Source organism: Buteo buteo, chromosome 16 (assembly GCF_964188355.1).
Source record: "Buteo buteo chromosome 16, bButBut1.hap1.1, whole genome shotgun sequence".
Lineage (NCBI taxonomy): Eukaryota > Metazoa > Chordata > Aves > Accipitriformes > Accipitridae > Buteo > Buteo buteo.
In genome coordinates, this window is record NC_134186.1 from 16353174 (window position 1) to 16368163 (window position 14990).

At 37.7% G+C, this 14990-nt stretch overlaps 1 protein-coding gene across 8 annotated transcripts in view; it reads left to right on the forward strand.

Moving 5' to 3' along the window:
* SOX6 (SRY-box transcription factor 6) overlaps positions 1-14990 on the forward strand; it is a 381731-nt gene that overhangs the window by 232306 nt on the left and 134435 nt on the right. For all 8 annotated transcript variants that reach the window (XM_075048005.1, XM_075048010.1, XM_075048011.1 and 5 more), the window contains one exon: positions 1698-1766. In XM_075048005.1, the coding sequence (XP_074904106.1) occupies positions 1698-1766 (69 nt within the window). The remainder of the gene's footprint in view (positions 1-1697; positions 1767-14990) is intronic.

Sequence of the window (14990 nt, forward strand, 5' to 3'; positions counted from 1 at the left end):
AGGCTCATGAAGGGAGTTTGGTCCCTATTACAAGCATCAGTGTAGTGGGCTATGATAGCTGCTTGATTCCTTTTCTGTGTGGCACTTTGCCTCAATCCAGCCCCAGAATTATGTAGACCTCAATTTGCCTTTTTGAGATCATATGCAAGACTTAAAATATGTATGAATTTTGTGTTGGTCTCCCATCCAAAAGTGAATTTTAACTGTAGCAGTGAGAAAAATTACAGAGCTATTTCCAGGTGACAAAGTGAGAGGTTAAGGAACTGCCAGACTTGATCTCTATGTGTGCACCACTACAAACTGTTAATATATAACTGCAGATTCCTTATGAGTTAATCTGAACAGTTTGCACTAAAACTATGTGATTGTTTATTTCCAAATCAACCTTGCTACATTTCTGTAATTTTTTTATCATAAAAACATTTTACTTAGCTTTCTCTGTTTATAACAGAGTAAGCGTGCTCAGAAGATGGTGAGGAAGGAGACCAGGAGCGTTTTTTTGCCCAAACCGAAACAGTAGGTTTGAGTGACCAAACTCCCTTTTGTCACCAACTTCTTGCTGTTTTATGTGGTTCCTCTGCTCTAGATTAATATTTCTAGGAGGGAAAATTATACTTAAGCAATGAAGGTAGCGGAAGTGCTGAGGCCAGGGTTTCCAGGAAACACAAATCTTGTCCTCGTTTCAGCCTGCTGCGGAGTTACCCTTCTAAAGCAGAAGGCCTGTTGTTCCCCCAGCTGCCTGCGGCTTCTCCCCCATAGCTGCAGTCCACGCGAGCCAGTGCAGAGAGCAGCTCTGCGCTCCGAGGGCAGGATCCTATTTCCCTCCTGCTCTTGCATGCTGATTTTGGATGGTTCGTGGGAATCGAGGTGCAGGGGTTGTCTGCGGCAGATTCTCTCTCATTAGTCGCTTAGTGTTCCCTGCCCTGAACACTTGCTTCTCTCCATCTGTGTTAGAGAAGGGCTAGCGTGAACCTTTACCCTCCAGATCCCTTACTGAATCTACCAAATGATGGTAAGAATATCTGCATATTTCACCAGGTTGGGTTGAGGATGAGTTACTGAGCATCAGGTACTGCTTTTACACAGAATGAGACCCTACTTCCTTGGGTAGTTCCAAGGAAGACTTCGAGATTTACAAGAGAAGTAATGTGCTGCTCATTGTGAATGAAGTTAGAGAAGCTTGCCCTAGGAGCTTGTGCTGAATAGTGAAACGTCTATAAATACTAGCTAAGGCTCCAGTTCAGCAAAGCAGGAAAATGTGTGTTTAACCTTAAGCACCTGAGTAATCCCATTCCCATTCAGCAAAGCACTTAATTTTAAGCATGTGTTTCATTCCCATTGTAGCTAACAGTAATGCATCATAGTCAAAGATCACCACAGGCTTAAATGCTTTGTTGAATAGTGATGAGATTATTCACATGCACACAGCTAAACTCATGTTTCTATGCTTTGCAGAGTTGAGGCCTAAGTGCTTAAAATACATATTTCTACTGGCTAACTAGAATTTATGTTGCATTTAAATTCAACATGTTTACATCACATATACAGATACCTCTAAAATATCCTTCATTTTTTAAAAAAATAAATGATGCTTAATAAAAATATAGTAAAGAATAACCAATAAGATGTTTTTCACTCAATAATATTGAAGTTTCAATATTACTGTTTTAATTTAATGGAAATTTTATTTCTAATAGATTGCAAGACAACAGCAGCAACTTCTGCAACAGCAGCACAAAATCAATCTACTGCAGCAGCAAATTCAGGTCAGTGTGTTTTATTGCTCTCTTCTGATTATACTTAAATTTCATTTATGGAGAGGGAAGGATCTAAAATAAAGCAGCCACATGCTTTACTAACAAGCCTCACTAAAGATGCTCTTTATGGAGGGTCTTTGTGTCTTAGAAAATTGTTGTCAAACATCTTTTTGATGGAAAGAGCTTTTCTTTAATAAGCAGAGTTTTCTTCTGAAAGTTATGAACTATTTCTTAAATCTTGTCATTTAATTCTAAAATCCGCAGTTTGACTTGTATTGTGTGAAGTAAAAGCAGAGTCTCGATCATTGTTTATAGAATTCCTTATTCTACACAGGCAAAATTGGCTTTATAGGAAGGTTAGAAGAATGTTTTCCATGTTATTAGCTAAAGCAAACAGCTATAGAATAGGATAGTAGCCATTGAGACAGTACTAAATCCCACAGGTATATGTGTCCCTTGTACCTTTGGAGTAACTGTACCTTTGTGAATCTGGTTGTGTTATGGAGGTGTTCAATTATCTGTACTGGTACTCAGAACCTGGTTTAATTTTGTGCAAATATACGCAGGTAGGGAGTGACATGGAGGTAGAGGCATTGTTGACGTGACTGTATTACCTTCTCTGCTTCCCACTTTGTTTGAAAGCATTTCCATGGGCCTGTTCTTTGATTTAAATATTTCTGTTTGGTCTGATAGGTGATTGTGCTGCCAATCATCTCCTATAAGCTTGGACTAGCAGGTTTTTTCCTTAATCAGCTGATTGCCATGTTACTAGATGCCAAAACTGAAGTTTTTCCTTCCCTCATCCCAAAGGAATGCTTGTAAATGCTTTTGCAAATATTGTAATGCAGTTTCAGTTACACTTTAAGGAGGTTAATTAACATATATAAACGTGTTGATACCTGGGATGAGAGACACAATTGAATTTTAAAGAACCTTTATCATCATTGCCTATTGGAAGACTGCTTGTTCATGTTAGGTGTACATAAAGGATGGAAGAGATGTAACAATAGTGAAAGGAAAAAATACATCCATCTTCTCTAGGTGTTATTTGCAAGTCTGGCTTCTGAAAACAAAGAATCATAGGAAAAAATCTTTACTTGGCATAAAAGCTAAGACTGAAACATAGCTGAGTCTGCTAAACAGGACAGTTATTTGCATAAGAAATTTCTAATTTTTAAATTCCTTTAAAAATTAGGACACAGATAGAGGAATCATGCCCAAGTAATTTTTGTTCCTATTTGGAGAATGTGGATATATTTTACTGGGAATTATCCTGCTCTGTAGTAAAAAGTTCAAAGGTACTTTATGTTTCAGTTCAATACTTTCCAGTAGCTTTACCCTTCCACTGACTCTGGGGAAATGCAGTCTTAGAATAGGTTGCAGGTTCATTTCCTTGTTCACTCCCAATTTTCCTCTTACATAGTGCTGAACCCTCCACAAGTTTTCTTTCCCATCCTTTCCTAGATGTATATGCAAAGAAGTGTTTTAATGATTGTTCTGTTCGTGTGAGCTAAATTATTTCATGGTGATCCTTCCCTATATTTGTTTCAAAATTCTTCCCAATATAAGCTACTCTTATTCCATAGTTCCTCAGTAGTTTGTCCTCTTTATTTATCTTTGTATTTACATTAATCTAATCGGTGTATTTGAGGCAGTGAGGACTGTTTCCTCTCCCAGCTTGTTAGCTAGATTGGTAGTGGGCATCTCATTGCTCAAGGAACATTGTAGACTCCAGTATGAAGCACTAAGCATGTTGGGCAGATGCCATCTCAAACATACATTGATCTTACGAGGAGGTTACTGAAAAATTTTGCTAGGAGATTGTTTCCTAGGCTAAACACCAGCTTACATAGTCAATTTGCTCGCGAGCCAAGTGATGGTGCTTTGTTTATTTGTTCTTTCTTAATTCTGTGACAGTTTGCTAGCCAGGAGTTGCTTGGGGGAGAAGTTAGTTGCTAAGTTAACTCTGCAGTTCGTAATAGGTTTGTTGCGGTTGAATTGATCACGAGTGGTGCAGTTTGTTGAGACCTGTAGTTCCTTAAGGGCTATAGGTGGGATGGAGTAAACCAGGAGGCAGGTGAAAGATGCGGTGCTGTGCCGGTTCTCCCGGGTCCCCTCCCAGCATCTCAGGATGCTCAGGAGACCTCAGTACTGATACTGAAGTCACACTGGTGATGCTGGGTGGAATTCATCATATCCAAAGTAGATAACTGCAGTGTAGACTCTGTCTCAATTAATAATCCAGATTGTTTTTATAGCAGAGACAAGCAGAGTGAATGGTTTTAGGATGCAATTCATCTTGTCCTAAAGCAGACGTTTAAAATACGTCAAATTAATTGTTCCCTAAAATGGCTGTTTCTCTCCATTAACTATAAAGGATACACATGCCAATGCCTATAGTGTACAGATCTGAAGTGAGATGAGGTGAATCGCGCTCTCTGTGGCTTGAGGGGAAAAAACAATTTTCTAATAAATGTTTACATTCTCTATGTTTTGGGCTTGGTAGAATTTGGAACTGTGTCCCTAGTAACTTGCTTGATTTTATTAAGAAACTGCATTTGTTTAAAGACATTCTTGAGCAACCCTTTTTAGGAAACAGCAATTACTTCCATAAAATGGTGTGGTGGATTCTTATCTGTGCTTTGTATGCAAGGGAAAACAATAGTACTCTTCCCTGACACTCCGTTTTTGAAGATATTACAAAATATAAGTAGCGGAGGTGCCAGTTCCATCTGGGCATGGGGCCTATTCGTGGCACAGCTACTTGAAATAAGTACAGTATGTTCTCCAGGAGGCAGGAGTGGGGCATTGCTGATGCAGTGTTTTCATCACGAGACACACAGTGTACCACTGTCATCTTCTGAGGTACAGTGTTAATTCTTAAACAATGATTTCTGGGAATAAGTGCATCCTGTTTATTTAACCATTTAAACAATTAGAAATGACTTTAGATAGGGCTTACAAGATTTCTGTCAACCAGATATAAAAGTGGAAATAATCCATACTAAATAAAATACATCTTTCCCTGGCCACCTACTGGGTTAATTTACTAAGATTTTTCATTATTTGGTATTTATTATTTACATTGTGTTGTATATTATTGGTTTATTTAATCATTTTAACACCTTATTTCATTTGGTTGGGGGTTTTTGTTTTCTTTTTAAGACCATTCACTGGAGCACCTTACTCCAGACTTGTTACACATCTAAAACTTTGTCAACAATCTATGAGCAAAGAGGACATTAGCTAGGCTTAGCATATGAAAACAACACAGGTATTTCAAGAGTACTGAGGTCATTAAATGTTCTGCATAATCGTCTCATGTTTTCTAAGGGGAGCTAATGTTACTCTCAGGGTGTGCATGTTGGGGAAGGCAGTTTTGTCTGTTGCTAAAGGGAGTGGGATTCTGGAGTTGTTCTCGGTTCTGTCTCTGATTATCTGAAACTTGGCAAATTGTTTCCTGTTCCTCAATTAAAATATAATGTTTTGAGAATCTTAAATGAAAAATGTCAAATAAATGCAGTGTATTATTTCTTTTCAGCTCAAATGGTCATGATGTTCATAAACACTTCTCTACAGAGGAATCCGTAGAGATGGGAGGAAATCTAGTATGCCAAATTAAGTTCTTCTCTCTGCAAAGCTGTGCAGAGAAATCATTGCTTTTAGTGTAAAAAAAGTTGAGAAAATACTGTAGGGCAAGTAATAGCTCACAGATCAGTCTCCAGGTTGATTCAGATTTTTTAAATAACTTTCTTTTTTGTTTAATAAAAAGTATTAACTCTTAAAGTAGAAGGGACAAAATGAGACTATTTCAAGGATATCTCTTAGCCTGTGCTGTGAAAGCCAAAACCTCTAGTCATAAGGGAAAAAGCTGTTTAAAGGACGAATGTGGTGGTACATCATGAAGATAAGACTACATTGGAAGAAGGGAAGGCTTGCATCTCTAGAACAGTTCCAACCTTGAGAACTGATTGAGGCCCTGAAATCCCAGTGAAATCGGTGCCTCATTGCCAGAATTCAGTCCCTTCAGATGAGGCTTGGGGACTGCTTCTGAACTCACCATGTCCAGCTGAGGAAGGGGGTTGGATCCTACAGATGCTTGGAGCATGTTGCTCCAGGATTTCCCTCTGGGTGGGGGAGGGTGGCGTGTGGATTTAAGGGATGGAAGTTTGAGGCTTCCCTCCTCGGGTGGGCAGGCTTCCTTAGGGCAAGTCCTAAATTGTGGCTGAAATCTTGAAAAGAGACACTGAGTGTTGAGCTTTTCCTCAAAAGCTTGCGATGCGTGTGACAGTGACAGCTGATCCAAACTGGTTTTGTCCACTTCCTTTCACTTTATTCCTCTGCACTATGCTTAGTGCCATTCCAGAGCATTTCATTTTCTCTTTGAACCAGTATGATTTCCATTGCGTGGAAAAACTGGCTTCCTCTACTCTCCTAAGTATTCTGTTTTAATTCAGCCACTAGAAATTCTTCCTAATAGTAATTTTTTTCTAGTTTTAATCTATATGTTCATGCTGTTGTAGTTTCATATTGATGTTCTTGCATTTTCTGTTTTGGTCAAAAGGAGTGAACATGATTACTGTGATAGTAAACAAACAAAAGAATAGTAACATAAAAATTACAACTATTTAAAATGTCCTTGAATATGAATCATTTGAATCATACTTCAAACTTAAGAGGCTGAACCAATGAGTCTCTCTTCTTATCCATGATTAACTACTGACAATTCAGGTACCTGGTGAGCTGAATAAGGACTATCTCTTTATGTGAAGCACATGTCTAAAGATCAGGAATAATTACATTCCACATTAGCCTTCATAGCCTCCCTGACCTGGTTAATTAATTTTTTGCTAGGATAATAATAGTAGAAATAGATTTAAAGATATGCTTCATCATTAAGTATGTAACTGACCTCCAATTTTAAGAGCTGAACCTTTAGTTTATTGCCTTTTGGAGACAGGTTAAAGCTCCTTGCAATGAGCTTGCTGAAAATGCACAAGCTGGAATCTAGTTATTGTCAGTTCAGTTACGCTCTCTGAGGTTGTCTCTCTTTGTAAACTGTGTTTAGCATTGACAAGCAAAAAGCAATTGCAATGCTACTGTTCCGGCACCAGGGAATATTCTCCCCCACCTTTTTTTCTTTTCTTTTCTTTTTTTTTTTTTTTTTTGTGTTATTGATTATGAAACTGATCCCCTTCCAGCAAGCTCTGAATAGGACCAAGTAAAGCCATTGAAAGCAATTTGATACTTCTATTGGCAGGGTACACAGATCAGATACTCCCTTGAAAGAGAGCGAGAGTTATAAACAAAGCTTAGAAGTCTAGGAATAGCCCCCAGCTTCAGCAAACCCTTAAAATATTTTGTAATTGTATCTTCAATCATGAATTAGCCAGGAAAAACAGACCTTTTTTGCCTTTATATTTCACTGCTGTATGCTGTTTTTAATTGCCCACAGGCACACGGTTGTGATCTTCTTTGGAAGTTTAAAACCAGGATAAAAATGCAAATCTAATTATTTCTTTTATCTAATCTAATTAACTTTTACAAGTAATGATAGATGCACTGTAGCCTGCATCAAACATTTTAATAATGATGTTTCTGGATTAAAGAATAGGTAAAACTGCTGTAATTTATAGACAGTCAAGATTATGGCAGTAGAAAATGTAAATTATTGTAGTGGCTTAATAAACTATAGCTGTAGTTTATTAATTTACCGTAGAAAAGATACATTGCCCTTAAATTCCAGTTTGCTTATGAATTGATTCCCAGCTGTCATTGGTATCTTTTCTTCTTTCTTTTTTTTTTTTTCCCCCAAAGAGTTCAGTGTTAAAAAAATCTGTGTCTAACTCCCTTCTGCAATGCAGTTGTGTGCACATGGAAGAGAGAAATGCTGTTATGTGCCTGTAACTTGTAGCTGGCTGCTAAATCAGTGATTCAAATTCACGGGGCTCTGCCATAGGCGTGGCATCACAGCTTCTGCCCAGCTCAGAACTTGCTTAGTGAACATGGAAACTGATCCAATGGTGGAAAGGCAAATATGTTAAACATCAAAGTCAAATGTTTTGTATTTTATTTATTCTTACATAGTGATTTGTTAATGAGTTCTAACGTCCTTGTTTGATAATTACCCAAGCAAAAGGTCTATTACAGACCAACTTTTTCCAACAAAAGCCATCTTTGCGGCTGGCTGGCCTGGAATTTTCTGTTGGCTGTGTGGAAAGAGAAGGGATGCGGGATCCTTACCTTCTCTGAGCAGCCCGTGCTTTAATAAATATTCCGGCGATGGTCCCTATGCTTTATTCAGCCTCTTCAATACTAAAAATGCTTTGGCATGACAACATGATGGTGGCCTAAGCAAAAAGACCCACTGATAAAGGGTCACCCCTCCTGTGCTACTTGTAAACTTCTGGTCTTGCACCTTGGTCCCCCATGTGCAAAGATCGTGCTAGCTGCTCTGCCCCTGAGGCCCTCAGACTCTGGAAACAAGATTTATCCTGGAAGAGCAGAAAGCAGTTCTGGATTTGACTCTTAACACAATCCTTAAAACTGTATGCAGTCTTGAGGTGGGGGGGTGGGTTTTTAAAAATTTTTACTGTGACCTTCTAAGAGTTAAATTAGCTGTCTTGCAGTTTTCTAATTCACTATATGTTTTTTTTTCTTTTAAATAGCTTTATTTCTCCTACCCGAGTCTAAACAAATTGTATTTAATGCAAAAATTAAGCCTTGTGTATCTCTTTCATATGACTTCTCTAATTATAGAGCAGTAAATGGTAGAATAGCATATGTTAGCAACATGAGCAGCAGTCTATGAAATGAGCTACAAGTTAATAAAATGATCTTGTGGTGGTGTTGGCCAAATGTTAGCACACATGTTTCGGAAAGTGGTATTTCAACAGACTTGAAGAATAGGACTTTGGCACACGGGTGCCGAACATGATCTGATGTGTGGAAATTAGTTAAACCAAAGTAAATGTCATTGTTTCTCAGGCTCATGTTGGTGCAGAAAATGATAGTAGCTGCCCTCCCACTTTCCCCCTCCCACGTGTATTTTAAAATTGGACAGGAAGGCACAGGCATCCATACTCCGCAGTTCAAGTACTGCTGCTTCGTTTGCTCTGGGTGTGCTGCGTTGCAGTCTCGCCAGTGGCTTAAGGGCTCGTTCTTAGCCGTGCGTCTGTCAAAGACAGGGGCTAAAATCTCATTGATTCTATTGAGCCCAAACACTCGTTCTACAGCTTTTGCTTACAGAAGGGCCTCAGATTTGAGCCCTGTTAATTTAGGGGCAGATTATAACCAGCTCCTGAATAACAGCAGAGGATCAAGCAAATACTTGTTGCCCACCTGTACCACTGCCCAGGGGTCACTCTCAGCTGGTGGTCTGCCCCTTCCAACCTAGCGTGGAGCAACGTGCTGTGGCAGCCTCAGTGCTTGCTGATGCAGGCACCCTGGTCTAGCTCCCAAAGAGTTTGGCAGAGATTATGCCCCTCTGAACCTCTTTGGTGCTCCTCCTCTGGTGGTACAGGTCTGCATTACCCCCTCTGTCAGCCTGCGTCATGTAATCTTTGCAATATTGCAATATTTGGAATAATGCAATAATAACACAGTTTGCTCCAGCACAGAAGACCGGTTTCCTTCCTAAGTGGCATGTGCACAAACTAAAATGGATAACTGGGAGCAGAAATTGAGCCAACTGGCAGCCTACCAACAGGGCTGATCCTGTGAAGTCTTATTTGCTTGACTAATACTTACATAGCCGGTATTTGATGACTTGTACGTCGAAGTGTTACTCAAGTAAGCAGGCTTTGCAGAACTGGGCACCTCATATGAGGAAGGACTTAGAATATTAGTATCGTGGCTGGAATATCAAAGATATAAATGAAGCAGAGGTTTTAGGAGATGTAATTTGTTTTATTAGACAAGTAGATGTAGTTGGAAAAAACGGGCAACCTTTTGGGTATACCAGCTCTTTTTCAGGTCTTACATCAGCGTTACACTGAAACATATCCCGGGACGGACAGAAACTTCCTAAGATATTGGCCTTTCATTTATAATTAGTTACTTTTTCAGTGATTATTTTTGTGATTGACAACCATGGGATGGCCAAGAGGGAAAACAATCAGGATTTGCATTACTTTTATGTAAAAAAAAACAAACCCAAACAACACACTATTTGACACACTTATCAGGAGATAGTGAATAAAGAAAATAGTTAATAAATGTTAGTATTGAAATGACTTGATTTATGGAGATATTCAGATATACAGCCAAGACTGGAATGTGATGATATCAGAGGTCAAAATTTCTGTCTGTAGAAGCAGGTATTCAGAGGAAAATGATGAAATGCAGCCCCACATAAAAAGGCCAAAAGCATTTAGCAAATAAATTGTAAAGTACTTTTTAAAATCTCACAGTAAAATCTTAAATTTACCAGATGGACTAAATCCTGACCTAAAGAATTGAAATGTTTTTTAGTTGTAATTGTGGGAATGCTCCAGAATGCAAGTGTATTACTGAATCAATTTGAGCATAAAAACTTATTTTAAACATATTTAATGTCATGACAGCAAGGAAGAAGTAAGTGCGTTGCTCTCTGAATGCATTCAGGAGTTATGATTTCACATAAAGAAAGTGGTAGTATGTACAAACCACTAAATGAGCAAACCAGATGCAGTGTAACATTTGGTATACATTTGGTAGCATACATGTAAAGGTAAAGTGAATGAATATTTCTAATATTCACTGTCTTATGCAACTGGCTAATCCAGACACTCACAAAAATGTCAAAGCATAGGTCTCAAGGAAAGGTGAATGGTCTTGCCTGGAATTTACCTACCTAATTTTAAAGTAATTGTTAAAGTAAGGAAAAGTTCATTTATGACTGCAGTTTACACCCTATTTCCTTTTGCCTGTTACATTAGAAACCCCTCTCCCCAAATAATTAGGTAATATAGTGGCTTGTGTTGTATGCAAGACTTCTGCTTGTTTGAAAGAACTAGTCTTTTATATACATCTTGTATATATCATCTTCAGCAAGTTGGGCATTTGCACAGCTTGGGTAAATTATGTCTATATTGAGAATCTAAGAAGTTACACAGTGTGCATTCCATACTTGAGGGATGGGAAATAAAAATTGATATACTGTGCGGCACATGATATAACACAGTGAAATATCTTTTAAATTCCAGAGGGATGCACTGACATCACCACACTTAATTCACATGCAGTAACTCCCACAAAATGTTATTAATTTTAAATTGAAGTTTGTAATCATTCAATAAAAAGAAAATAAATGATGTAAACAGTATACAATGGTGCATTATGAAATGCTGAATTCATCCTATTTACCCACCCAAAATGACAGTATGTTAAGAAAACATTAAAGTTGTAACACCAAATAATAAAAACAAAGAAATTCACAGTTGATGGTGAAGTGTGAAATCCATCTTGAGGCACATCACCGCCCCACAGTATGGAAGGGCACTTCTCAGTTAGGGAACTTCATTTTAAACTAATGTATTAGTCATTTTTGTTCTGTAAGTGAGAGATTAACCAGTTGGAGGAACATATAGTTAGTTTAAAATCTAGATCAGGTAGATAAATGAGTAGTGTGGGTACTTTCTACAGGTAACAAAATCAAGTTGATGGTGCAATGTATGCCTAATAGCCTAAGCACAGACCGAGATTCCTTATTTGACAAAGCAACTTATATAGTATAAATATAGAAACAAACTTTTCTCAGAGGAGGAGATATGGCACTTGTTTTTTGCTCTGACAACAAGTGATTTGTATGAAGAACTCTACTATCACATTTCTAGCATTGCCTTTTCCATCTCATTGAATTTTATTGGTGATGTATTTTCAGGATACTCATCTCCTCTGTAACTGCATATCTGAGTGTCTCATAAGCTGAAGTGTATTATCCTCACAACACTCTTTTGAGGCAGAATAAAAAGCATATAGATATTTGGGGGCATCTAATTTTAGATATCTAATTTGGGTGACTGAATTAGGACTTTTGGCTCCATATATAAAGCAGTCCAGGTGCTGTGAATTACCTTCTGTTGATTAGACAACGAGGTTCCTAATTTAAGCACCTAAGTTAAATTTCCTAAGTGACTTGATCCTGTTCTTACATGAAATTTGACAGGCCTGAAATCTGTGGTTTCAGAATTCATAGGGTGTTCTCTAACGTCTCGATCATCTTTTCTATCATGACTTTCTGTCAGCTTATCACTTGCCTTCATTTACTGTGATGGAGCTTTTGGCCAGAGTGAATCCACTTCAGCCAGACAGAAAAATCTTTGTTCACTCCTCTCACACACTCCCCTGCCTCAAATGAAAACCATTTCGGCTAACTTGAGTGTCCTACGTGGTTGAGCTGCTGTCCAGAAGTATAGCCATTGTCACACAGAAAGAGGCAAGTGGAGAGACTGCCCTCACTGAAGAAGTCTGTAGTTTCCTAAATCCACATATTTTCCTTACAGATGTGTAGCAACTTCCATGGCTGTGAAACATCCTTTGAACAGTGGCTTATTGTGGAGAGAAACTAATTTCTTGTTCAAGAATGCCTAGATTACTTGGCGGTCCCTTGCACATTTTGTAGGGCATTCAAAAGACTTACTTGAAACAGCCGTTAAATAATGTTTTTTATTTAATCAAAATGGCTGCTTCTAAATGGAGATCTTGCATGCCACATTTTAGGCCAGAATATATTTTTACAGCCAAGTTATAAACCTCTGAAAAAGGGGGCTTATAATGGAAAGGTTGACACAACATTAATTTTAGTGTTGTAAACGCAATGGTATAATTTTGGAAAAAAGCCTTTATAGCTCTGCTAAGATATTAATTGCAGGAAATTACAGCATATCCTATTAAAGTGTTATGTCAGTGGCATACATAGCATATAACACCTTTGCATATTCTCCCTTGTTTTCACGGCAACTTTTTGCATTTTGATCTGTAAAGAGTAGGTGGATAAAGTGGTTCAGAATTTCTGATAATTTTTGCTCAAGGGGAAAAAAACAGCCTGGGTAATGCTTGCTTATGGCCTAGTCTAGAAAGACATCTTCTGTTAACCAGGTAAATCCAGCAGGCATTGAGGAATGAACCAAGTCCTGCTGAAATGAAAGTCTTTCCTTTGTTTTGTGACTTTTGGACCCAGGATTTGAATTTGAATGCAATCCTTACTCACACAAATTAGGTTTAGTCAAGACTCTTTCCAGAATGACAACTACTTTTATGACAAACTCATTTTTACTGATAATGGCTTACTTTTAATTTACTTATAATTACAGAATCCTTCCTGACTGTTACAACTGCATTGCAGACCCAGTCTCTTACCTTTTTGATTTCTGATCAGTTAATTATTCAGAAATGCATTTTCTGTATATATGGTGGAGGAGAAGCTGTAGATCCCTATTAAGTTGAACAATGTAGAGATGTGCATTGCATTGTACAGTTTTTTATTCCTAAGAAATAGGTTATTTATTGCATTTCTGTCACTTTTAGAATTGCAGGGGCATGGTATAATAGCATCATGTTTTCATTATAGGAATTTGTTTTTACAAGGTAATTATTTGTTAATATTTTGGTTTTAATATACACTGAATTGTAGCCTTTGATTATAGTCTAAGGCTGGACATTTTTTAACTGTGGTTGCTGTTTTTAACTAGGATGAACTACTATTACAATAGTTTCTTCTGACTGTCAGAACTTTCAGGACAAGGGGCCACTTCTTATTTGTAAAGCACTTCATATTGAGGTCATGATCCTGTCAGGTGCTTTTCATTGCTACATTGACACAAATTTGCAGTGAAAATATCAATAATAACAACAGGCAGGGTTTTTTAAATATATAAATGGAACCTGGAGTCTTGATATCTTACCTCTTTTCCCCTTTGATAACAGTGGAGCATGCACAATTCACACACAAAAAAATCATGACTGTTGTACAGTAGATGAGTTTTTAACAAGATGGGAGAAAAGGCCTTCTCAAAGGCCCCACTGATGTGCAAGTTCATTGGACCATTGATGTTTCCCATTAATTGCAAGGCTTTAGCATATAACCATCAACTATATCTGGTTTTACTTATCAAATCCAGAACTGCTTTTTCTCTGCCTGCTGAGCAGGGAAAACTCCATGCTGTACCAGTTACTTTTTACTTGGGGCTCCCAGTATCATCAGGATTAAAGCTGTCAGAACAGTCAGTCCTCTTTATTTTGTGGTTTTAAATGTGAAGCGTAATATTGTTGCTTGAGAAATGGCACGCTTTCAATGTGTTAGTTAAAAATTGCGGAGTGGACAAAACAAAAAAAGATCCCTGTTAATAGCAGGCACTGAAATATTGCTTTCACCATTTCAGGGAAAGAAGATACAGCTCTGCACTTTAATTTGTTTTTATTCTACACCACTAACTTGTCTTCATGGACTTAAGCCCATACTCAAGTATAGGGAAAAACTCATGCTCAACTTAGTGGGAGTTTTGCTTCATTGATTGCAGTGCAGGGTGCCATTTCTTCAGCTGGTGTTCATGTTCTCTCCACTTCTGTCAGTCTAATACTAGAAGTACAGAATTAGGCCCTCTTTTTAAAAACAAAAAGAGCTCACGTGGAAATGACAGCATTTCATTTTTTTTTTTTTTTTTATTCACTGTAAAATATTCCTCTGCTCTGTGTGTGCATTTATATTTGGAGATAATTGTGCCCATCCACCATAAAAGCTCGGAGGTAGCTGTTATATTGTGTATGAATATTTTTGTCTTGCATGTATTTACTTCAGTCATCACTTTGTACAGTTGTTTATTTATTTATTTATTAATCATCACAGTCTTTTTTCTTTTGTTTTATCCAGGATAGTATAGATGCGTCTTTGTGACAACACTTTGTAAAGAACAAAACTAAAATGATTTCCTCATTATATTACTTTCCTGTTTGGTTTGTTTTAATTGAGAAAAGACCCTCTTCCTAGGCAAGGCTACACATCTGTCATTTTATTTACCCTGTTGTTTTAGTATCAGTTGAAATATGCGTACATTTCAGATGTAACTTTAGGAGGAACAGAATATACTAGTAATTTATACAATAGACACTGATGATTATTGACCATTAAAGAGTAATAAAACATTTCCTGTGTGAAATAGATGTAGCATCAAATGTCTTTATTTCTGACAGTAAATGTTTCAGGTTTACTTCACAGACATTAATGTTATTACATAAAGGTAAAAACCTGGCTAC